The sequence below is a fragment of the Tetrao urogallus genome (genome assembly GCF_951394365.1).
Source record: "Tetrao urogallus genome assembly, chromosome: 1".
Lineage (NCBI taxonomy): Eukaryota > Metazoa > Chordata > Aves > Galliformes > Phasianidae > Tetrao > Tetrao urogallus.
This window is the reverse complement of record NC_136813.1, coordinates 156506446-156529937: the sequence shown is the minus strand read 5'-3', so window position 1 is coordinate 156529937 and position 23492 is coordinate 156506446. Positions and strand designations below refer to the sequence as shown.

The 23492-nt window shown below is 37.7% G+C and overlaps 1 protein-coding gene across 1 annotated transcript in view; it reads right to left on the bottom strand.

The window, feature by feature from the left end:
* Nucleotides 1–23492, bottom strand: part of CAPS2 (calcyphosine 2) — a gene marked incomplete at both ends in the record, with an annotated part of 37948 nt that overhangs the window by 13809 nt on the left and 647 nt on the right. The window contains 17 exon segments of the mRNA XM_079533177.1: nucleotides 730–849; nucleotides 2817–2884; nucleotides 5566–5688; nucleotides 7974–8141; nucleotides 12576–12695; nucleotides 12817–12862; nucleotides 13806–13852; nucleotides 16084–16106; nucleotides 16109–16148; nucleotides 16150–16158; nucleotides 16162–16217; nucleotides 16220–16363; nucleotides 17486–17740; nucleotides 18332–18441; nucleotides 19911–20001; nucleotides 21256–21322; nucleotides 22530–22735. Of these exon segments, the coding sequence (XP_079389303.1) occupies nucleotides 730–849; nucleotides 2817–2884; nucleotides 5566–5688; nucleotides 7974–8141; nucleotides 12576–12695; nucleotides 12817–12862; nucleotides 13806–13852; nucleotides 16084–16106; nucleotides 16109–16148; nucleotides 16150–16158; nucleotides 16162–16217; nucleotides 16220–16363; nucleotides 17486–17740; nucleotides 18332–18441; nucleotides 19911–20001; nucleotides 21256–21322; nucleotides 22530–22735 (1693 nt within the window).

The window sequence follows — 23492 nt, the reverse complement described above, 5'->3', positions numbered from 1 at the left end:
GCAACTCAGAGTTGCAATGTGGAAGGCACTCTGTAATTACATCATATGAGAGTACATCTACAGAAAGCACAGACGTGAATGGGATATTTTGTTTATGAACACTTGTCAAGAATTAAAATTCTACCACCCATCATGTTTGCCTGCATGTTGAAAAAGATTAGCAGAATAAAACCAGGAAATGCAGATCCACATGTCAACATGAAATGCTGAAAAGCAAAATGTTTTCTCAATTTTTCTTAAGCCATTGGAATTATGATTTCAATACTTGCAGGCCAGGAATAAAATCTAAATGCCGCTACATTTAATTACTGCAAAAGAAATCAAAACATAGAAGAAAAGCATGATTACACTGTGAGGATCTACTTTAGTATTTATGGATGTATATTTATGCAATTTCATGCACCTCAGGATGGATGTCTCTAAAAGGATACGACAGGATCTCAAGCATGCAAAAAAGGCTGGCAAAACTCTGTGATGAACAATATCAATATAAGATTAAGTTGGTTCTCCCATGTTTTATGAATACTGTGAATAAACATTATACACAGAGAATCCACAAATAAGGTCCCACTAGGCAATTATACAGAATGAGGAGTCTAGAAAGAGATGAAGCTGTTGGTTCCAAGCCAGGAATAAAACACCTGAAAGACAAAGAGAGACTCTGCAGATCCCAAAACAACAACAAAAAAGAGATTATTTCTAAACAAATGACCACTAGAGAAAACTTACTTTGTTTCATGCAGTGTTCTTTTTCTAAAACGCATGGGTGCAGTCCGAAGTCCCAAATGTCCATGAGTTTCCTTGGAAACATCACCTCGTGTGGATTGTTCTGGATCACTTATGACAGCTCTGATGAAAAAGAGCAGGGATAAGCCTTCTAACTTGTATCGAGTTGGCACTTCAGACTTTTATGTTCTTACTTTGAAAAATAAAAACCTCACAATAATGCAACAATAGCACATGGAATTTAGCTATTATAGCTGAAAAAATCTGGGGAGAGGGGTGTTTATTTTTATTTGGTTGGTGGCTGTTCTTTTGTTTGGATTTGGTGGGTTTGGGGTTTTTTTTTGTTTTTAAAATTCTGAAATCTATTATTCTAAATTAAGTATACAAAATAACAATCTGGTAGTGAACAAGTATACTTTGCATGGATGCGTTTATTACTTTATTTCCTTAGAATTATGGAGATTTTTTATTCTCCCCTTCCTCATTTCAGTAAATATTCCATCTTCAATTTTCTTTATCCCTGGATCCCTCCACAATCAGTGATGGGAGTTACCAGTACTGGCTAGCAGCATCACTCAACAAAAACACAGGCACCTCCACTGCCAAGGCACTCCCCCAATCTACAGGAACTCAAAGTCCCATCTCACAGATAACAAGTTAACTGGATTCTGAACATTTTTATATTCTCTGTAGTTGTTTAACAAGTAAACAAGAGAAAAGAACCCTTAAAAATACTCAGAAGGAAAAATAATTTTGTACTGATACAACTTATGTTTATAGAGTTCTCTTTGATCCACACTGAGCCATCCACACTGAGTGTGTATCAGTTACAAGGATTTTACTGCAAGATTGGCTCTATTAAAACAAATCAAAATACCTTTTGCACTTTCGTTAATAGATTTGCTGTGAAACAGTTTTGAACTAATCTTCCTCGATTAACATTTTGCTCTCTGATACCAATTTGGCAGTTCTGGAATGGTTATATATGGAAGGTAAACAGAGAGATTTCTTAAATACAAAGTTCATCCTGATGCAACTGCAGCACTACTGAACATTGTTCTGACATTTGCCAACAGAAGGGTTTACAGCAGGAGCTACTTATGTAAAATTTTTAGCAAGCATAGAGTAATATGAAATTGAAATTACGTTACACCAGTCTATACCATCTCATAGTACCACGACCAGACAGCTTAGGTAAAACTCAGAAATATTAAAGCATACATAGAAACGAGAACAAATTTATAGGAACAACAGTAAGATGTCTTAATTACACTCATCTTCACAGGTAAGTTACTTTTTTTCCCCTTAACCTATGATGAAATCTTTCTATATAGAACCAATGATTTCTCAGAGCTGAAGGACAGCAATGAAGTTCGAGAGCTTCCCTGTACAACCTCAATCAGTTAACTTCATTTGCTCCCTTTTTTCCTGCATGCTTAACAATGGTATAATACTCCTTCATAGAATCGCTCAGGTTAGAAAAGACCTTAAAGATCATTGAGTCCAACCACAACCCAACCATACCACCCTAACTAACAGCCCTCCGCTAAACCACATCCCTGAGCACCACATCCAAATGGTTTTTAAACACATCCAGGGATGGAGACTCAACCACCTCCCTGGGCAGCCTATTCCAGTGCTTAACGATCCTTTCTGTAAAGAAGTGTCTCCTGACATCCAACCTAAACTTACCCTTGAACTTCAGAGAGATATTAATAGAAGAATATTAATAAAGGCAACAGACTTAGGATAGAAAACAAAAAATAATTGTAATGACAGGAATCCATATATTTTGCAGAGGTACAAGAGGGTTATTTATGTACTGTTATTGTAAAACCCTTAAAGCTTCCGGTATAAAATTAACAATTTTTCTCAGAGAAAAAGGAACTTAAAGCACTTGAAATTGATTTTTTTAATTACGGAGTCTTTTAAATGAAAAACAATTTCCATTTAAAGGGATTTTACAAATAGTAGCACTACATAACACGAGCTGCAATGAGAGGATCAAAACACCTAGGCAAGAGAAGCTGCTCCTAGACCTAAATTCTTCAGTAAGGAAAGCCGTAGTTTTACATTAAAAATCCACTTACCTGCATAACTGATCTAGCATCACTTGTTCTACTACAGCCTGTTTCTTTCTCTCCGCAGCAACATCCTCCTATAATGGAAAAGTAACCAAATGCAAAGGGAATATAACAACAAGCACTTCAAAAAATAGATTAGCTTTTAAGACAGCATTCAGATGTCTTAATCCTATTAATGTTACAATTCATTTGGAATTTTGAAGGTTTTTTCCATCTTTTTGAATCGAATCCTATTTGTGTAACTAAAAGACAAATAATGTTCTCTGCTACACACAGATCTACATTCAGAGAGAGGGATTCCACCTCCAGCAATGTTTAGCTAAAAACTCTTTAAAGATATAGTCTCAATCCTCAGTTCATACTTGCTGCATGCCAGAGCAATTTTCTGCTGGAAAAGGCCAATCTGAATAACTTGTTCTTGTAAAAGAATAAATATTCAGAGGAGGAAGGTGATTGAGCAGGATCTTACTGCATTTTTAGGATAACACTCAACCGCAATCTTGTGCCCTTCACTGTAAAGTGTTTGATTATCAATCATTATTCATTTCACAGCAAGAGAAACCAAAGGCACATGAGGATGCTTAAGGTCAGCATGGAGGCCACCGGCAACAATTAGGCTCTACTATCTTGCTTCATTTCACATTCCAGATCTCTGAACTCCTTTGCTACACTGATATTTGTTTTCATTCCTCCCATTTTACCTATGAGAAAAGAGAGATTATCCTTTCTAGGGGCTCAGGCAACCTCTTCAATGATTTGTAATGTGTTCTGAAGCTGAAGATTTATGATATTTTATGCTTACTGTAATTCATATTAGATAAGGTAATTCTCATTCCAAACATCAAGAAAATTTAAAAGACAATCTATTTTAGCATTAAAAGTTTTAGTAATGATCATAGTAAACAAAACTTTTAAAAGTACTGTGTATTCTTAAGCAAATGTTTAAATGTAGTTTAAAAATCAAATGCCTACAATGGAGGCAACACATATCCAATTCAATTATTACATAAGCAGTTGTTACTTCTAATTTTTTCTATTATTACCACTTCTATCAGAATCTTGAACATGAGAGAACCTAAGAGATGCTCCTAGAAAGAGATAGGCAGCCTGTGTAACCATGAGTGCTAATCAGTAACAAAAGAGCTTCAGAGAGTCCCTCAGAAACCTGCTGGCTTCCTTTTAAAGCATGCCAGCTGCAGTGTACCTGCCATTTGGCTGTTCTGCACTGCTCCTTTTATCAGTCTCTTCAGCTTATTTGATTTAGCAGTAGTTAATCTGAAAGTACGTCAAAACTTCCCCTCCTGCCCATTATACCCACTGTATCGTATAGATTTTTAGATTTATTTTAGAAATAATGAACAGGAAAGTCTTCATAAGAGTACTTTCTAAAGAGATTTTCCTTTAGATACATGAAAATGAATGGTGACCTCAATAGCACAATATTCACGTTCATTTTAGCAAGACCAGAAATCAAACATGTTTGCAATGACATGAACTTCAGTGCTTAGTAATGAACAAACAAAATAAATGAAAAATTATTTACTTTCATAGTCTCATAAATTTTATCATTGCTTATTATTCCATCAGGATGTTAGAATGCTAATTCTGTTCAATAATACCTTCAAAATGAAGTTCTGAAGGCCATCACTCTGCACGTGAAAATACTGAATCAAGCAGTACCTAAAATTTTAAGATTCTTCACCATTTCAAATAACCCCAAATTTGAAATTTAGCCTTACATGGACAATAGTCCTGTTGAACAGTCCTAAAAAGAGTAAGAACTGTGTCTAGGTAAGAAATAAAAGAAATATACTGCGTACGTCAACATAAGAGAAGTTAGTATTTCCTCTTGTAACAGCAAAGCCGCATCTGTTTCCAGTTTGGGGGGCTGCCTTCACCACAAAATTAATAAGGATGAAAGGAAACTGGAGAGGATCCAACAGAGGATCTGAACAGAAGAAACTGGAAAGAGAAACTAAGGGAGTCTGGTTTTGTTTAGACTGCAGAGGAAGCAGGTATGGGGTGTTCTAAAAGCATCCTACAACCAAAGGGCAAAGACCACAGCCAAACTTTTTTTTTTTTCCTTCAGATAACAGCCAGCCATCAGGAGACCAAAGTTACAAACTGGGCCTTCTGAGGCTTAACAATGGTGATAGGAAGAAGTACTTCACAAAGGGAATAGTGAAGCAGCACAGAAATACTGTTGCTGATAAACGCTGTAGAATTCAATCCACCCTTGGAGCTTGGGGACATCCAAAGCCAGCTAATCTAATGCCAACAGCAGAGTCCATACTGCTTACGAAGAAGGTTATCAATCACATACTCCATTCCAACAGTTAATGAGGAAAATAAGACCATTTACTCTGGAAACGAGTCGGAGTAAAAGCTGACAGAATCATGAAATCCATGCACCACAGAATACAGGCTCATGTACAGGCTAGAGACTAGAAGACGTAGAACCGTACAGTCAGATTCACACAAGTCACTCAGCTGGTCTTTTTAGTTGTACTTACTGGCTTTTAACGCGCTTTCTCACTTATTCACATTACAGCTTAAAAAAGAACAAGCATTGCACATGAGATTTTAAAATTGCTCACTGGATTACTCAACTCAGCTCCCATCGAAACAAATGCTTAAACTCCTGTAATGACAATTAGAGACCAGGACCAAATCAAGAGCCTAACTTCTACTGAACACCTTCAAGTCATTCTACATGTATAGAGACAGTTAACAGTCCAACAGCCAAAACACTTACAGCTTCTGATTTCCTCATACTGTGTTGCATATTGTAGGGCTTGCTTGTGTAGCACTGTTGCAGGAGAGCTTTCTCATCAAGAGCTGTAAGACCATCATTGTGCCCATCTTCAAACTGTGAACCCTAAGCAAAAATAAATTATTTTCAGAAATCAAATTCTTAACATCTAAACAAATTCCTTAATTTATTAAAAAGCATTTTTTGGAAGTTTCTTTATCCTACTTTTATGATAATTAAAAAGGCAAAGAAATTGTAAGCCTACCTTTCTATTAAAACAGAACCTACAGATTTTGCTCACTAGTTGCCTTCCAACTTCCGAATGCCTACCAACTTCCAATCATACTGAAACAAGCAAATAACAACAAAAAAAAAAATCTCAAAAAATATCATGGTTCCACAAACTTTGCTGAAAACCAGCAGCAAGTCAGGGAGAAAGTGGACTGTGAGTACCTCTCTGAAGAAGACAAGAGCTCTCCCTGTTCTGTTTAAGAACACAGAAGATAAAGCAAAAGATTTGCCATCAGGTGTATAAGATCTCAGTCACAGAGGTGCTGCTTTTTGATCAGCAAAGAAGTTAAAATACTGCCTGGATAGGAGAAAGAACTGAAGTGTGTGGGTGAACTGGCTCTAAGAGACTTCTAAATCAGCCTGAGTAGATTACAGAAGTATTTCCCACATGGAGGATTATAGACCTTGGCAAAGAGGAAACATGGGAGACAAATCAGTAGGGACAAATTATTATCCACACTACTGCAGGAGCAGCTTCTTTTCAGGGAAGAAAAGTTACAAGTTTCAATAATGGAACAAAATAATATCTTGAAATCCAATGAAGGTTTGATTTATTATTTAATAAGATAGTAATAATGTCTAGCAGATTAATTTTCTTAGTTAGATATTAATATATCTAAATATTAGATATGAATATAAATATTGATATCTGCCACAAGAATTGACAGACACAGCTTCTGGTGCTTGGCATTCACCTGTCTTGAACCCAAACGCACTGGAATGGGCCAGTCCTGCCTTTTCTCTGTGTTCAGGCTTGGGCCCAATCCTTCAGTTTCAGACTAACTTGGCCACTCACATAAATACCTTTTTGATGGCTTGCAGAACAATATATAAAGGATTCACTCCTTGGAAAACAGATGACATCACTGTGTCAGTCTGGTGTGCAGGAGTGGAAACAAAAACAAAAGTAATACTACAACAAAACACCAGAATGGACCCACCATCAAACATAAAAGCACTTAACAAGACAACAAATTTGTTTTCTTCACTCAGTTTTTACTTGAAGTACCCACAAATAAAGGTTCTGTATGTTCTCCAAGTATTATCTGAATATCAGAAGTGTGGCTCTAAGGGGAGAAAATCCTTTAAAATTTTAAGTAATATATGCAAAAGAGACCTTAGCCTAAGCAATAAAAAAAAAATCTTTGTTTTCTACAAAACCATCTCTCCTCATGCTACTGAACACCAAGCAAATAATCTTGTTGTCAATTATGACAAACTTTATATCTGAAAAGCAATAGGCACCGCTTATTAGCTCAACAACTGTGTATTTAGCCATTAATATTCTGAATATTGCATGTAATTCACACTGTGAAGTGGTCAGCACAGTCTAGCTTTGACCAGTCCTCATATAATCTGCTCATTTCTGTTTCTTGTTCCTTGCTGGGCACCTTCACTCAAGAACCTATCTTCCCTTGTTTGCTGCTTAGTTTTACTTTACAAACAATTAAGAAACCTGGTAGATTTAACACAGCTTGCAGTCCAAGCTTTATAGACTACAAGTGCTGGATCTTACAAAAGGTAAAGACAAAAAGTACAGATATTATTTTCCATTCTTTTAGCTCCATATTTCTGTCAAATTTTCAGCACTAATAGTTCTTAAAGGCTCAGACCACATATTTCACCATTTCTTTTCTAAGTCCTCGGTACAAACTTAATTCAACAGAATATTCAGGGGGAGGAAAAAAAAAAAAAAAAAAGCCTGAATGCATTTCCATATTTGCAAAAAACATTTTACCATGATCTTTCCTCTGTCACTTATCTTCTTAGGCTCCAGGCTCATCCCCATCAATCACTCTAATCTCAGTGCCCAGGCCAGACGTGCGCTATGAGGGCAAACATTATGATAGCAGAGAACAGAAGCGTATTTACAAGGACCATCATCTCTCATTCTACAGAGCAGCTGAAGTAAACTTCCTATAGTCTATTCCCTGCTAAGTGTTAAATGCCAAAAGCATATATGGAAATGTCTTTAAAATTAATAAATGGAAGAATATATATATATATATATATATATATATATATATATATATACACACAAATCCAAATCTCTCCACACATTGAATGAAATACCAACAAACATTTACCACTTAAAAATGCAATTACTACTTTGCCAGCACCTTTACTGAAGCTTCTGGACATTGGAGGTGGTTTCTTTTCTTTTCTGCAGTTCTCTCAGTGTGCTGCTTATACTCTGCCTTCATATCTGCTTCATACTGATGATACTTCAGTTTGTATTTGTCTGTTGGCAGATTTTCTGGTAGTGTCTTCTGCTCCACAACAGAATGCAGAATAATCAATACAAATTAGTCTTTCTTTCTACAGAAAGAGTAATCAATATAAATGCCTCTGGTTGGGATCTTAAAAGAGAACAGCATTTTTATAATTCCCATTTGCAATAACTTCTGAAAGTATTTGACACTATGCTTCACATTAAGAAAAAGAAAAAAAAGTGCATGACTGCAAATTCACATTGAATTTTCGTAGAGTTCTACGAAATCCACCTTTTTCTTTTTTAATCAAAGTAGTACACAGCCAAATACATTTATGCAAAGTTAAGATTCATTGGTGCTGTCCTATAAGACATTACAGATTAATTAAACAGGTATTCTGACAACTGATTTTGAAGGGCTGAAACTAGGTTGATGGACTGTTTTCAGTCAAAGATTCCAATAGTAAATGAGTATTAGGAGATCCACTCCCTTCCTGAAAACATCAGCTGAAAAGGCTATGAAGCCAACTAAGCATCTTCCCAACTTTACATTCCTTTCAGCAGTCTGTGCAATGGAGGCTGATGAGTAGAAACAGTTGCAAGATGATAAGCTCAAAACTCCATTCTTTCTTCTCTTCCTGAATAACCAACACCTTCAATGTTTAACTGATATCTCCTCAACGCTAACAAAAATAAGATGTCTCAAGATGAGATGTGTCAAGTAGAAATGCTGGATATGGACATCAGTAAACAGTCCTGTTCTGGAAAGTTCTTTTTCAAGAAACTCAGATCTTCAAAACGTTCTTTAAAGGGCAACTTTCTCATTCAAAAGGGGATCCATATGCCTTTACTAGTTAATCCCTGAATGATAAGACCAAATTCAAATTATTATTCCAAAAGTGACCTATTTTGGAAAGATTTACTTACACAGTCTGTTACTGAGGAACCTGGAATATATATTGCTAAAGGAATGCTCAGTCAGGGCCCCAGAAGCAAGCAACATAGAAATAAAGGGCACTCGCTGAGACGAATGTGATCTTAATATTTCAGAACTGCTTGAAAAGTCTTCTCCCCAAAAGTCAGGCAAAATAAAAAATAAGAAGAGAGAGAGATGGCTGAAAGAAAGTAAATGAACAGAAGATGCATTACTGTACATTTAGCACTACAGTATTTAAGACATAACAAAGGCAGAAAGGGAGCAGACAAGATAAAGGAAAGCGGAGAAGAAAGGAAGAAAGACCTTGAAACAGTCAAAGTCATACCAACCTTTTGTATCATTCCTGCAGCTAGATAGATTTCCTTGTATGAACATATTTAAAAAAAAAAACAACCAAAGTAAACCAAGTGAAACCATAGGCATCCAAAGCTAAGAGGAGTATAGCAACTGAAGTATGTATGCACTGTGATCATAGTGCCATACAAAGGAAAATAGATAATTTGCAGTTAAAAATAGAATGGTTTGAGTTGGAAGAGACCTTTAAAGGTCTTCTAGTCCAACTGCCCTGCAATGAATAGGGACACCTACAGCCAGATGATGGTTGCCCAGAGCCCCATCCAGCCTGACCATGAGTCTCTGCAGGAATGGGGCTCCCACCACACTTCTGGGCAACCTGTTCCAGTGCTTCACTACTCTTGTCATAAAAACACTTTCCTTATACCCAACTAAATCTCCTGTTTTAGACTGAAACCTTTTTCCTGTGTTCCATCGCAAGAGACCCTGATAAAGAGTCTGTCTCCCTCTTTCATATAGGTCCCCTTTAGATACTGAAAAATCACTCCTCCCCTGAGCCTTCTCCTGGCTGAAGAGCCCCGCTCTCTCAGCTACCCTCACAGGGAAGGTGTTCCATCCCCTGGATCATTTTTGTGACCCTCCTCTGGACGCATTCCAACAGGTCCACATCTCTGCTGTGCTGAGGACTCCACATGGGGATGCAGTACGCCAGGTAACGTCTGGCCAGTGCAGAGCAGAGGGGCAGGATCACCTCCCTCAATCTGCTGGTCACACTTCTTTTGATGCAGCCCAGGATATGGTGGCTTTCTTGGCTGTGACGTCACATTGCAAGCTCATATTAAGCTTCCTATTCACCAGTACCCAGAAGCTCTTCTTGGCAGGGCTGTGCCTTTTCTTTTTCTTCCCCTAGTGCATACAGGTGCATTTTAAAATGTGTATAAATACCTTTGTTGGATACAGAGATATTCTGAGAACTAAAGCACTCCTAGTCCAGTTATCTCAGTTTGTACAATCCATACATATTGCCTAAATTAATGAACATACTCATTAGCTGTGAACTCTAAGAAACAACAAAGGAGTTAGGCTTCAGGCAGCATGCAGAAGCTTAAACAATAATAAAGAGTAAGTGAGAAGCTGCAGCAAATCAGTGTTATTTATATTCAGAAAACCTCTTCAGAAAAATACTTCTATTTGTTTTTGTGATGGATGTGTTTTACGCTTTTCTATTTTTATTCACAATTTTACTGGTTACCTTCAGTAAAACAGGATGAAGTAAAGAAGCATGAAGAAGAGGATAAGGGGTGGAAAGGAGACTGTGCCTTCTCTGGAGGAAATGACAAGATCAATCAGGAGAGAGACTTCTACAAAGTGTGGAGGACAGGGAGGCACAGCCTGGAGCAGCGTGCTTACAGCCCAGGGGCTACAGCTCATACTGTGAAATTGCAAGGACCAGACAGACAGCATTTAGCAAGGGCAATCAAACCAAAACCCCTCTAGAGACTGGTCTACTGCAATTCAGTGTTTGATTTTACAGCACCCATGAGTACATGCAAGAGACATAACGCGCAGGAATGAAGCTATATACTAACTTTTTAATTCTCTCCTACTCCACACTGCTCCATGTTTTCTCTATTAAAAAAAAAAAAACAACCTACTAAATATTTCAGATTTAAATATATTTTGTTTCAAGTTGGGAAACCATCTGGTCATACAAACAAAATGATGATACTGGCAGATTCACCTTCGAGTGCCAGCCAATCTGGAGTCCTGCCATACAGGTCAATAAATCAGGAATAGAGATTATATGTAAATGCATTCATAATTGTTTTATCTCTGGCAGTGCTGGTGCTCTAGACAGACATAGCCATTCAGCAGTTCTTAGGTTTAAGTTAAATATTTCTGGAATAATAGGTTTTTAAACAGTAGAAAGTACTTACTAGTTCTTTCAGATAACACTGGTAAGTCAGGGTATTTCCTGCACTCTAACCAAATAAAATTGCACAAATAAAACATTACAAAGTTTATGTTAAGTGCATGACAATGACAGAAAAATATGTTGGTGCTTCCTGAATTAGTTTAAAAGCTCCGGATGCCTCACCTCTCAAATATTTAGGGATCACTAACAGAGAAGTGTTGTATTAAGCGTCAGCATTTTCTCTCTAATTACCATTTTTGAAACATTTTCAAAATACCCTAGGATGTAGAATGACAAATTAAGAAGACTGTTAAATAAGCTACTTCCTGCAACACAAAAGATGTTGAAACATACTACACTTTCAGACCATCCACTGCTGTGTTTACTACTCGGTCGCTAACTTTGTCAGTGTATATTGCTTAATCTACCTCTCTTTTCATCTGACAAGACATTCTAGAAATCTGTTAAAAAGAGAAATTAAATAGTAATTAGCAAAATCTCAGATGTATGGAATGGTCAAATAAAAAACTGTCACTTATTTTTTCCAAACTTAACTCAGATCAACGTTCAAAGGAAAACTATCTGAGCAATTAACTCTTACATTTATTATACTGGACGCTGACCCTGAACAGTGCTGTAATTTTTAAATCAAAATGTTTTACAGAACCATCTGTACTACTGATATTCCTTATAAAGCATCGAAGATTTGCAGTGATTAAGTTTTAGTCAACCAGAAAATAATGCTGGTAGATGATTGGGAAATTTTAACAATGAAAGTGCTCAGACCAACTGAGCATACTTTCAAAATTAACATCAAACAGTTATATTTAAAGAGACTGAAAAAAAGTCTGAGAGAAATATCTGTACCTAATTCCAAAAGTTCCCTTTTCAAAAGTAACTGTTCTTCCATAGAAAGAATACTTTACTGTTTGTAAGCTTAGGTTGTTTTTTTCAGTCATATGCTTAATGATCACAATTGATCTCACCTTTTAATTTTAACAGATCAGAAAGACAGAGTTACAGGCTATCTCAATGCTACTCAGTTTCTTTGACAAACTGTTAATAAAGCTAGTTGTTAATATATCTCTTGCAAGTTACTAAGAGAAGGATAAATGCATCTACCAATGAAGATGAGCTCAGGCATTAAACAAACACTGGATTTTCAAAATATGCTATAGGCTTCTCAGTAGAAACTCCTTTGACAAAATTACTTTGGACCATTAGCAACTGGATATGAGAATGTAATCGAAGGAGAAAGAAAAAAAACAAAAAAAACTGTATGATGATACTAAAATACTGAACTACTTTTTCCAAATTACTACTGAAGGGGCACATTTTAAACAGATTTGTTATGAGAGACCAACCTGTTGAGATGGTAGATGCTGCCCATGTGGCATTTCTAACGACGTTCTCCAATCCGAAGATGAATTTAGAGAGCGTGTGTGAGGAAAACTTCTACTGCACGGTACGTAAGAGTTCCCATCCTAAAACAAGAAAGGACAAGTGATCGGGTTGTTTGTTTTTAATATTCAGAAATATATTTGGTAAGTTCTTGTAACACGTGAATTCTAAAAACCATTCAAGACCAAATTAATTTATAATTACCTCATCATCAGAATCTCCCAGCCTCCCTAGATCTAGGCATGGCACCCTGCAGGAAGTTAAAATGATTTTAGGAACAATACGTTTCTTATTTTTCCAGTTACATTAAAAACAAACTCCAACAGTTACTTCTACTAGTACCTACACAAAAGTTTCCTTACAACCAGAAACAGCCTACTTAGGAAACTTCTATTAGCCCCTCAGGAGCCAGACAATGAGATTTTCCTCCTTCACACCAGCAACCACAAAAGGCCCCTGCAAGGTTCTCCTTCCTTCCCAGCCTCAGACAGCGCCAGCAAAGCAACAGATCATAAATCAAGAATTCTTATTTCCATTTTCCACAGCAGGTCTGTGGAAACATCCCTCTACAACCAGTCACCAGAGAGCCCACAGGGAAGCAATAATTCCTCAGGATGCAAGCATTCTCAATTATCTGAACTAGACTAATACAGCAGAACCTAACTACATAGTGGGAGCAAATTATACTTCAGTGTGCACACACACACACACACACACACTTCTGCTTAAAGAAATGAAAATATCACAGATTTATTTAAGAATTTCTGTGTCTTATATCTTTACCTCAGTTACCCTCGCGTGGGACTGAATTTCACTGCCAGTATTTCCAAACAACCCTATTATAACATGATTGCTTCTACAAATAATAGAGCTCATTAATTTCCAGTTGTTTTTCATTACAAACTGACTGACAGTACACAAAAAGTTGAAGTTCTTTGATGCAGATATGAACAACAAGGCCATAATGACACACAGCTGGAAAATAACATAGAAAGATACAGTGGCTGTAAGGCACTTCACTAATGTAAATAATGCATTGAACATTTTTGCTTTTAACATGTCACAGAAAACAGCCTTAAGATGATAAATTTCATGCAATGCTGATTTACTTATCAATAGAAATGCAAGTGTATGGTGTAAATTATTAAAGAAATCAGATGAAATCTGATTCAGAAAAACATGAGCAGACTTACTCTGGGGGGCGAGGACCCCGAGCAGCACGTGTATCTGGTCTCCAACCCTAGAAGGACACATTATTAATGCTGACAGAGGTCAGGAGGTAAACACACAGCTGTCTCTTTCAGCCTGCCTTTGTTTAGAACCAATGTCTCCAGACATCTGATGTATGTATTTGACTGAGATAGCACTAAGAAAAGGACAAAACAAAAGCTTTTCACCAAAAGTTGATTCTTACAGATCTTGAAACAAGAGTATTCAGTATTTGTCAATACAGAAAGTTTTCTTGACATTAAGAGTACAGACAACATCCACACCAGCTATTAATACATTAAAAATAATCCACGTTTCTGAGATTTTGATCATACAACAACTGCTCACCAGGTTTAAGGTCACATGGATGATGGCATGGAATGTTTCTGAGCCAGCCCTCAGCCAGCCCATAAACTGAAACCACAGCACAGACGGACAGCTGGCTTACATCGAGCCAGAAGTAATTCCTCCAGCTGGCCTTCCAGTTGGGAAAAAAAAATAATATGTGGCTCACAGATGTTCTGCAGCACCTTGTTTTTTAAAAGACCTTAACATATAGATGTCAGCACTGCACCCTGAACTGTGCAAGCATCCTGCTTCCAGCTGTGGCCTAATGCATGCATGATTTGAAAGCCATCACAGAACTGTTAATTGCTTTCCTCCCCACACACCCTGGCAGCATACCCCTGGAAAAGAGAGTTCAAAACTTAGCACCACCAGCCTCTGGTGTCTTCAGAAAAGGGTATTTAGGTTTGGGAGGGGACGGGAAGGGAAGAAGAAAAAAAAAAAAGAAAGAAAGAAAAAAAAAAGAAAATCTCTCTCAGAGCGGCCGCACATAATGAACACCACCACCTTGTGGTGAAATATGTGAAAAGTCTTTAAGGGACAAAACGCAGTCTTCTCAAACTAACCAAAGTAAACGAACTCTAGTCTTCTTGGAATAACAGTGTGCTGTCTCATGTATTTTTGCAGTGCATTAAACCACAAGTTTTTCTGCAGCATTTCAACTGCCTTTAAGAAGAAAGAATACAACATGTTTAATGCCTTTTCTGAGAGTCATCAAATCAGGAATAAAGCAAAGTTGTCCTGAAGACTACCCACATTTATTAGGACACAGTCTCAACCTCATTTCAATCTACAGTTTTTCAAGCCACAGAGTCATGCAATAAAGAGTCTAAATTTGGAAACTGACAGGCATAAAAAGGATGTTTCTTTTACAACCCAGAGTAAATACCCAAGTTTTTTCAAAAAACATGGAAGGTAAATGGGTGCATGCGGGCTAAGGGAACACTGCAGATGAAGTTTACCTCACTGCATACTTTATGCCCATATCTGTGAGAAAAATCAACTGTTACAAAAAATATTTACTTTACCTGTAATAAAACCAATGGCTCTCATAATCCAAGATCATATTTACTCTAGTCAGCCTTTCAAAAATTAACCTGGAAGTCTACCTACAGTAATCCTGTGAGGGCTGTCTACCTATCTGAACTCAAAAGGTCAGCCACTACCTGAAAAATAAGATCACTTGTCATGACGCATGCTAAGCACTGGGATTTATTTCACACAAAGGCAGTGTGGCATCACTCCTTCTGAGATTATGTTTTGAAGGCTGTTGGACTTTATTGCTCTTTTGGAAAACGAAACGCTGTCACCAGTTTCACCAGGAGTCTGAAACAGCACAGAGCACAGGTTGAGTCCTTGCTGCAAACATTTGCTCTTACATTCTCCAGGCTCCAGGTAGTACTCAGCGTGTTGGTGTGCTTCTTTCTGCAATCCTTCTCTTTATTTGAGAAACAGTTGTATGGAATTATCACTAAACTATCACCTTTGTCAGAATTAACTTCCTTATAAGCTTTCTTCTCCACCAAATGCACTGAAGCCCTGAACTCTAAACCTTAGCGTATGGTTAAAATTCTGTAAAAAAAACCTCAGCGTAGGGACAGAAAACAACCACACGCGCTCTGTTAACGTACCTGACATTTCTTCCCTCTCGACAGCAGCTGAGTCTGCCTTCGAGGGGATGCAGCAATTCCTCTCACTTCCAAATCCATACAAACGCAGTGACAGCCTTCAGAATAAACTGAAAAACACAGCTCACATTTCACCCTTCTGCCCTCCCTGCCGGGCTGTTTTTTCCTTCCATCTAGCGAGCTTAAACCCAAAGCTCATTGCGTATTATCCCAGACAACAGACGCTCCCCCTTTAGACCGCCATCCACGAAGGCTGACCCCGCTTCTACCTTCCGGACCTCCCCCCCCCTTCACCAGGCGGGAAGCGCACCGCGCTGTGTACGCAGCCGGCCGCGCGGGACTCGCTAAGGCGGCCCTCCCACACTCACGACCTTTCTCGAGGCGTTCGACACAAATCGGCACAAACTACCCGGCACGGCCCCGGCCCTCCCAACGAAGCCTCAGGCGGAGCGCAACGCAGCTAACGCCGAGCAAACCAGAGAGGGCCGGAGGAGGGCGGCCGCCCCAAGCGTCCCCGTGGTAACGGCGCCGCGTCCCGCCCGTCACTCCGCCCCAGGCCGTGCAGGGCGCTGTGGAAGCTCAGCAAAGCCCGGGCTGCGGTCAGGCTCCGAGGGAGCAAAACAAGCAGAGATGGCAGCGGTGTGAATGGCTGTAGGCCGAATTGTGGGAGAAGGTAAGAGTCACGGTGCTGTACTTGATTATTTAAAACTACGTACTTTTAAAATCAAACATCAACAGCATTCTTCAGGCAAACCGACCTCTGAACTCATTTCTACAACTGAAGCATTGCAGCATCATAGGCACGTGCATGAAGTGAAGAAAAAACTAAGAGAAAACTGAGGTCTGGATAGAAATGATTATAGCAAAGGAGAATAATAATAAAAGCTTATTTAAACAATTACCTAGAAAGCCACAATCCAGTTGGCACAATACATAAGAAACAACCAAGCCTACAGCTCTTGAGTGAGAAGCACTAGCACATCTGGTAATGCTAACTTAAAATAACAGCACAATGAATCAGGCCAGGTTCAATAGTCTTAATATGAAGCAAGGACACAAGTACTAAGGGGTAAGTCGGTGATTGCACAGCTGCCAGGTTTAACCAGGTACAGCTGTGGGGAAAAAAAAAATGAAGCTACCCAGTGTAATGCATTAAGGTTTACATTGACATTAAAACTATACACCATTCCCGACAAGACAACAAGTGAAAATGATTTCAATAGTGTTTGTGGCTAAATTTCTCTGCCAATCAAGAAATTTCTCCATTAACATATCCTAAATTCATCACTCATGCTCTTTAATGAACTCAAGAAATCACACTTCAAGTGGTACTGTGCTTACTAGTTACAAAACATGAAGCACCTATTATTTTCAGTCTAAATTACAAGATATTCCAATATTTCAGTGAAGCATAAGATTACAGTGTATTATATACAGAGTACAGAAATATCTTTATAGGAAAAAATAAATACATAAAATATGTAAACATCTCCAGGGAAACTTTGCTGCCATTGAAATCAATTGCAGAACAATCAGATACGAGCAGTTTTAATCCCTCTTTTTAAAGCATACAGTAGTGCACATAACTTCATAACTTCATTCAAAACAGTTTAAAGTGCATACAACATTGTGAAAAAAAATTCATAAGCTTTTTAAGTTTTACACATGCAGATTTCATTCATATTTATTACGTCTCCTCAATCCCATCTCTGATTCTATCAAATCCTTGTTTATCATTTCTTGGTCTTCTACTACATCTGTTTCAAACTGATGTACTTCACATTCATCACGTAATTCATGCTCCTCTATTCTGTAATCATCAGCAGCATCTTCATGCAAATCTTCATTACCGTCATCTTCTCCGTCATTCATTTTTTTCTCTGGAGAATGTTCAGAAAATGACTGAAGGAGATCTTCAAGTTTCTCATTACAAACGTGGCTGACATCTTACAATTTACAAAAAAAAAAAAAAAGAAGTTTAAATTACTGGACAGGTTCCAAGTTTAGAGGCAGTTCAGAAGTAGAATATTTATGTCTTTTTTCTCTCTTTTAATAAAATTCAACTAACGGAGAAATTGCCAAACTTCTAATCAACTCTTCCTAACATTTAAAATTTCTCTTGGACTACTGTTCACCTTTTGGAAGATTCCAGAGGAAACTAATATACAATCTGCTGTTCAGTGTAACTGTGCAGTATTGCCCACAACCTCTAAGGTCCACATGTGGGTATTCTCAGACTAAAATTAGATCAAAACTAACAGGTTGCTCAAGGACTTTCATTCAAGAAGCTAGTTTCTTGAAAGCATAGCATATCAGTTCAATGTATTTTAGCATTTATTCTTTAAAAAAAACTACAGTGTATCAAAAAACTTGATAATACATTCCACTCAAACAGGAAGAATAGTACAACTGCAGAATAAAATTAATTCTACACTCATTTCACCTAAGATGCAGGAGCTGAACATTATCACAGAAAGATGTTGACTGTTTAAAATGTAAATTAATTAGATAACTATCACACTGAAAATTGGAAGTACCTGTCATCTTGTTTTCTGATTTATCCAATCCACTTTCTTTCATCAGTCGTCTAATTGATTGGATCTGTGTCATTATTTCATCTTTCTGCTCACAAGCTAAAGCATTAACGCTAGAAAAGAGATATTATCAACAGCTGAAAGATCACCTTAGAAATGACTACTTGGTAACAGCGCATGCGATAGCAGTATTTCTTTCTGTACATAAATACATTGGTTTAGCGATTGTTTTTGTAAAGTTTTTCTTTAAGAACTTCTCCCATAAAGAGATCTTAACAGATTAGAGAGCTGTACAATCGCCAACTGTATGAAATTAAAGAAGAGCAAGTGCCAGATCCTGTACCTGGGATGGGGCAACCCTGGATATGTACAGACTGGGGATGAGAGGCTGGAGCACAGCTCCACAAAAAGAGGCCCAAGGGAATAGCACAGAGCTGCATCAGGATCAGTATAAGGAAAAGGTTCTTTACCAGGAGGTAGCTGAAACAGGCTGCCCAGGGCAGTGGTCACAGCACCAAGCCTGATGGAGTTGAAGGAACATTACGTCAGTGCTCTCAGACATGGTCTGGATTTGAGTGCTCCAGCATGCAGCCAGGAGTTGGACTTTGTGATCCTGGTGGGTCCCCTTCCAACTCAGGATATTTTGTGATTCTACGATCACACACACATACTGAATAGTTGCTGAATTCAAACAGTGGAGATTCAATCACTCAGGTTGCGTAATGACTACTTAAAGAAACAACAACCCAATTAATTTTGGTTTTAGGAGAACCGTGGCCAACACAGAAAATTTCAGCTTAGAGCATTTTCTCATTTATTTCTGGTTTTATTTACTCTCTTTCTCTTCCTTATGACTACCAGAAATTTGGTAAACAAATTGGCCAGTGTTCTTACTATTTAATAGTTCCAATATATATTAAGTTTAGAAGCATACTAAAGGAGCAATTGAGAAGTTCACCGTATTTTAAACTAGGCTTCATGAAAGCTGTCAAGTCTACACAAAATATACAGCATGGATACTTTTATTTCTGATACTTGCATAAGGTCCTACCTTCTTAAAGAATGAACAACTTATTAAACTACAGAGAGGTAATATTATTCATTCCCATTTTTTCACCACCAAAGATCAGTTATGTTTCTCCCAAATGCACACATTCAGTTTAAAGCTTTTTCAAAACACAGAAATAAGCAGCTATACCTTGATAACCGATTTCACCTTCTAATGACATGCAAACTGAAAGAATTCAGTTTGCTACCAGAAATGTAATTCCCACAAGGGTTTTCAAAGGCTGCTGAGCTTAAGTGTTTTTTCACTATTATTCTCCTCAGTCCACTTTACAATTTAACTTGTTCAGTGACAGTAATCTGATTGTAAGTCTGAGCTTTGGCATTTATGTTGATGAACAAAGGAAAGGAGGTGTCTGCAGAAAATACCATAAATGAAAGCATTATTAAAGGCTACATAAGCAGTAATTAAGGAAGGTTTCTAAGCAATATTTTCTACCTGTATTTCAGAAATGTGTTCTTTTGCAGAAGTTCACTTAACAGAAGATGGATACTAAAGCATTTTTGAAACACTCACCAGTTTGACAGTGGATCCAACTGAGTCAACAAAGAATTTAACATTTTCTCTGTCTGTGCCAGGTGCTGCTCCAATTCTAAAAGCTGATGTTCTAGCAAACAGAAACACAAATTGAAAAAAGAGGGAAAGAGCAGGGAGAAAGAGAGAGAGAATGTTACATTAGAAGCGTTTACAGTGCCAAAATGATACTACTTTATACTTTTGGATGGACAGATTCAAAATTCAGAAAGGTTTTTTCTCTAAAATCTAGAACGTGAAAAGGAGATGGCTGGGTTAAGAACAGAAACTTTACAGTGCATGTCCTGAAATCCCTCTTATCCAGTAACCTCTCTCTAACAGTATCCAACACAGGCATACCTTGGTAGAATCTGAGAACTTGACTGCCACTTTCCCAGCCTGAAGAACTATGCAGTTTTAAGACTTTCCGAGTCAAAAGCAGTGCCTTCATCCTTCATACTGTCATTAATTTTTTTTTACTCTTACCTTGCAAACTACATTGAAATAGTTGCATTCAACGAGTGCTTAAGGCACTAGCATTGTGAGGAGTAACTCCTCCTAAAATACTGTGAAACTCTGAAGAAAGAAAAATACAATATATGAGGGTGGTGAGGAAGCAGCATAACAAATCACTGCCAAAAACAATTATAGATCTGTTGTACAGGGACACCAAAAGAGGCTGCCAGTTGTTCATTTAACTAGAAGCATGCCTATACAAGAGGCAAGAAAAGGTATGAGAACAGTACAACTTTGATGTGCCTTAACTTTTTCTCCAAAAGAAAGTTCACTTTTTGGTGTGTCCTAAATACAGTGAATCAGACAGTCAAGGGTACATTTGCTTCATAAGATAGCATCACTTACTTTCTCTTCTCTATAAACAAATCATGACTTTGATCTCTAATTTGGCCCAGAAAAAGAACAATCTGTATAACTGCATAATATTGTTATATTCTCCTACAACATCCTATTAATTCTCAAAGATATTATATCCTATTTTAACACTCTAATCTAATGAAGCCATTCACCAGGCATCGAGTGACAAGAACATTGCACATTACAAGGCAGAGAACCACTACACAAGGAGAAAACTGAAACCATCATATAATGCTTCTCTGCCTCGTATTACTGTAACTGTTTTAAAGAATAATTCCATCGGGAGTTTTCAACCAAATCCAGTGTGTGAAATATACAGAATAACAAAATGCTTTTTGTCCTTCTCTAATGGTGCCAAAGTAACTGAAAAGAACTTTTTTGTTGAGCTAGAACATATTCATGAAAATCAGTAGCCTTGTTTCAGCAAGAAATACATGCAGGTGGTGAATGTATGCATTCTGAGTGGGAATCTTACCCGTTTCCTTTGCCTTCTCTTCTGTACTCTTTTCCTTCTCAGAGAGATTTTCTTCATGTGCCTTCATCTTTGATAAACAAAATTGTGTTAAAAGATCACATTAGTATCTTTACATTAAAAATAAAAATACAATCAGAAATTCACTGGAAGAAAACAGCAACTGTAAAATTTATGCTCCATCAAGGAAATTTCATTTCTGCTTTGCCTTCTTGCAATATTAACATAACACTTCAAAGCAATGTTAACATGACTGAGGAAAGCTATAAAAGAAGTGGCTGCTTCATCTTCAGTTTTACAAAAGTAGTAGAAGAAACCTTCTAGATTGCTATTAATTAGGAGATAAAACTACTTTCCTTATACTAATAAAAATGTCATAAAAATATTATGTTACTATAGAAGCTTTTGTTTCAGGCCTGCAAGCACAAGTTATAGAGTCATAACATCCAAAATAGAGTTTTTATGATATGAAATCTTACTTACAACCTAATTACTTCTAGTATTACATTTATTTTTAGACCCAAATTGTTCAACTTCTACCTTCATCTTGCTGAGTTGTATTCTTCTCATATATGATATGAAATTGATTATAGACATGAAAAGACTGTGTACACCGTTCAGCAGCATACATATAAAAATAATTTTGACTTAGTTTTTTATTTTCTCCCCCCTGAAGGCAAGCAACAACATTCCAGATGCACACAATCTTTCAAATGCTATCCATACAACCTTACAAGTGTGATACTAAAACAACTAAGAACAAATCAATCATGCATTCTCCTTTCTTAATTCACTAATGGTACAAAAGGCATTGCATTTCATGGCTAGCAGTCTTTGTTACAGCAGCCTGATCAAATGAGAGGGGTCAGGGTGGGGAGAAGTTCTAGACTGCTCATTATTACTGCTCACTGTTCTATTCAGTTGCTAGCCTAAAGCTGTTATTTTGCAGGAATCGCCTTGTTCCCATATCCCAGCTCATTCTGAAGGATGAAAAATACTGATGAAACTGAAATTACAGCCTCAGTAACAGCACTGTTCATATTCTCAGATTCTTTTATGAGACTGGGAGAAGAAGCATAAGACTCTCATTTAAGCATCTAAAAAAGATAAGACCAATGCCTTCATTAGGAAGAATGACATATACTACTATTTTAACTACAGCATTTATGTTACAAGATAGATCTAACGTCATCAGACAACCACACACATGGGCTCAGAACTGGGGAGAAAAAAAGTTTCCTTTCAATTTCAATAATAATGATTTTCATATATCTCACCTTAAGGAATTTGTATGCTGCAAACACTCCCACTCCAAGAGCATACAAGGGCATGAGTGTGAATGCTAAGTCTCTGCCATTTCCTCTTGTCCTCTCACTCTTTATCTCTTTTGCCATTGCATTTCTCATCTGCTGAATACTCTGGTAAACACTACCTTCAGGATTTCCTGGATTTGGGCGACCTTGATGAACTGTCTGAGGACTACCTTCAAAGTTAAATTGAAAGAAATAAGACAAAATAAAAAAATGAAATCAGAGTTGCAATCAGCTTCACAACCAGAATTAATTTCTTTCCTTCTTGTGATCAGCTTCACTCTTCACTCCAGCAGATGATGCTGTCAGCTCCACATTCAAAGTTACCAGCAATCAACCTTCTATAAATAGAACGTAAAGTTAAATCTGAGTAGGAAAGATTCTCAAATTAAGTTTCCATGCTGCTTTAAGATACAAGTTTTGTGTTTCTCCCTTCACGCACACGTTGGTTAATGCAGGGACAAACCACAAAAAAGACAGACATACAAAGAAAACATTTCAATGCTGTATTTCTGCTTTGGTTCTTTTAAGAGTAAACACAATCTTGCATGATGTTCCTTTCTGTCAAATGAGTCCCTGTTGAGGCCACAGCAGTTTCAGGAGCAAGGCAGCAGTTGCATTAAATGTGAGGGGTATTTGTGGCCCCCCTTTTAGAAGAGGCCATCTATCTTCATCCGAGGAGGGCAAGGTCAGAGATGCTTATGGCCAGCACAGAGACATTTACCCCAAAGCTGTCCCCGAGGGTCTGAGCCAAGATGTACCCTGCCAGGCAGCTCAGGCTGCTTGAAACATTACATACGTTGTGTGGCCACAACAGCTTCCCATTTATAGCCAACAAGTACTGCCTGAATGCTAAATGCTTCCCTCCCTCGTCTGCTTCCTTTCTTCCACTGAGTTTGCTCTCAATGAGAAGACTGCAGGACTACAGGA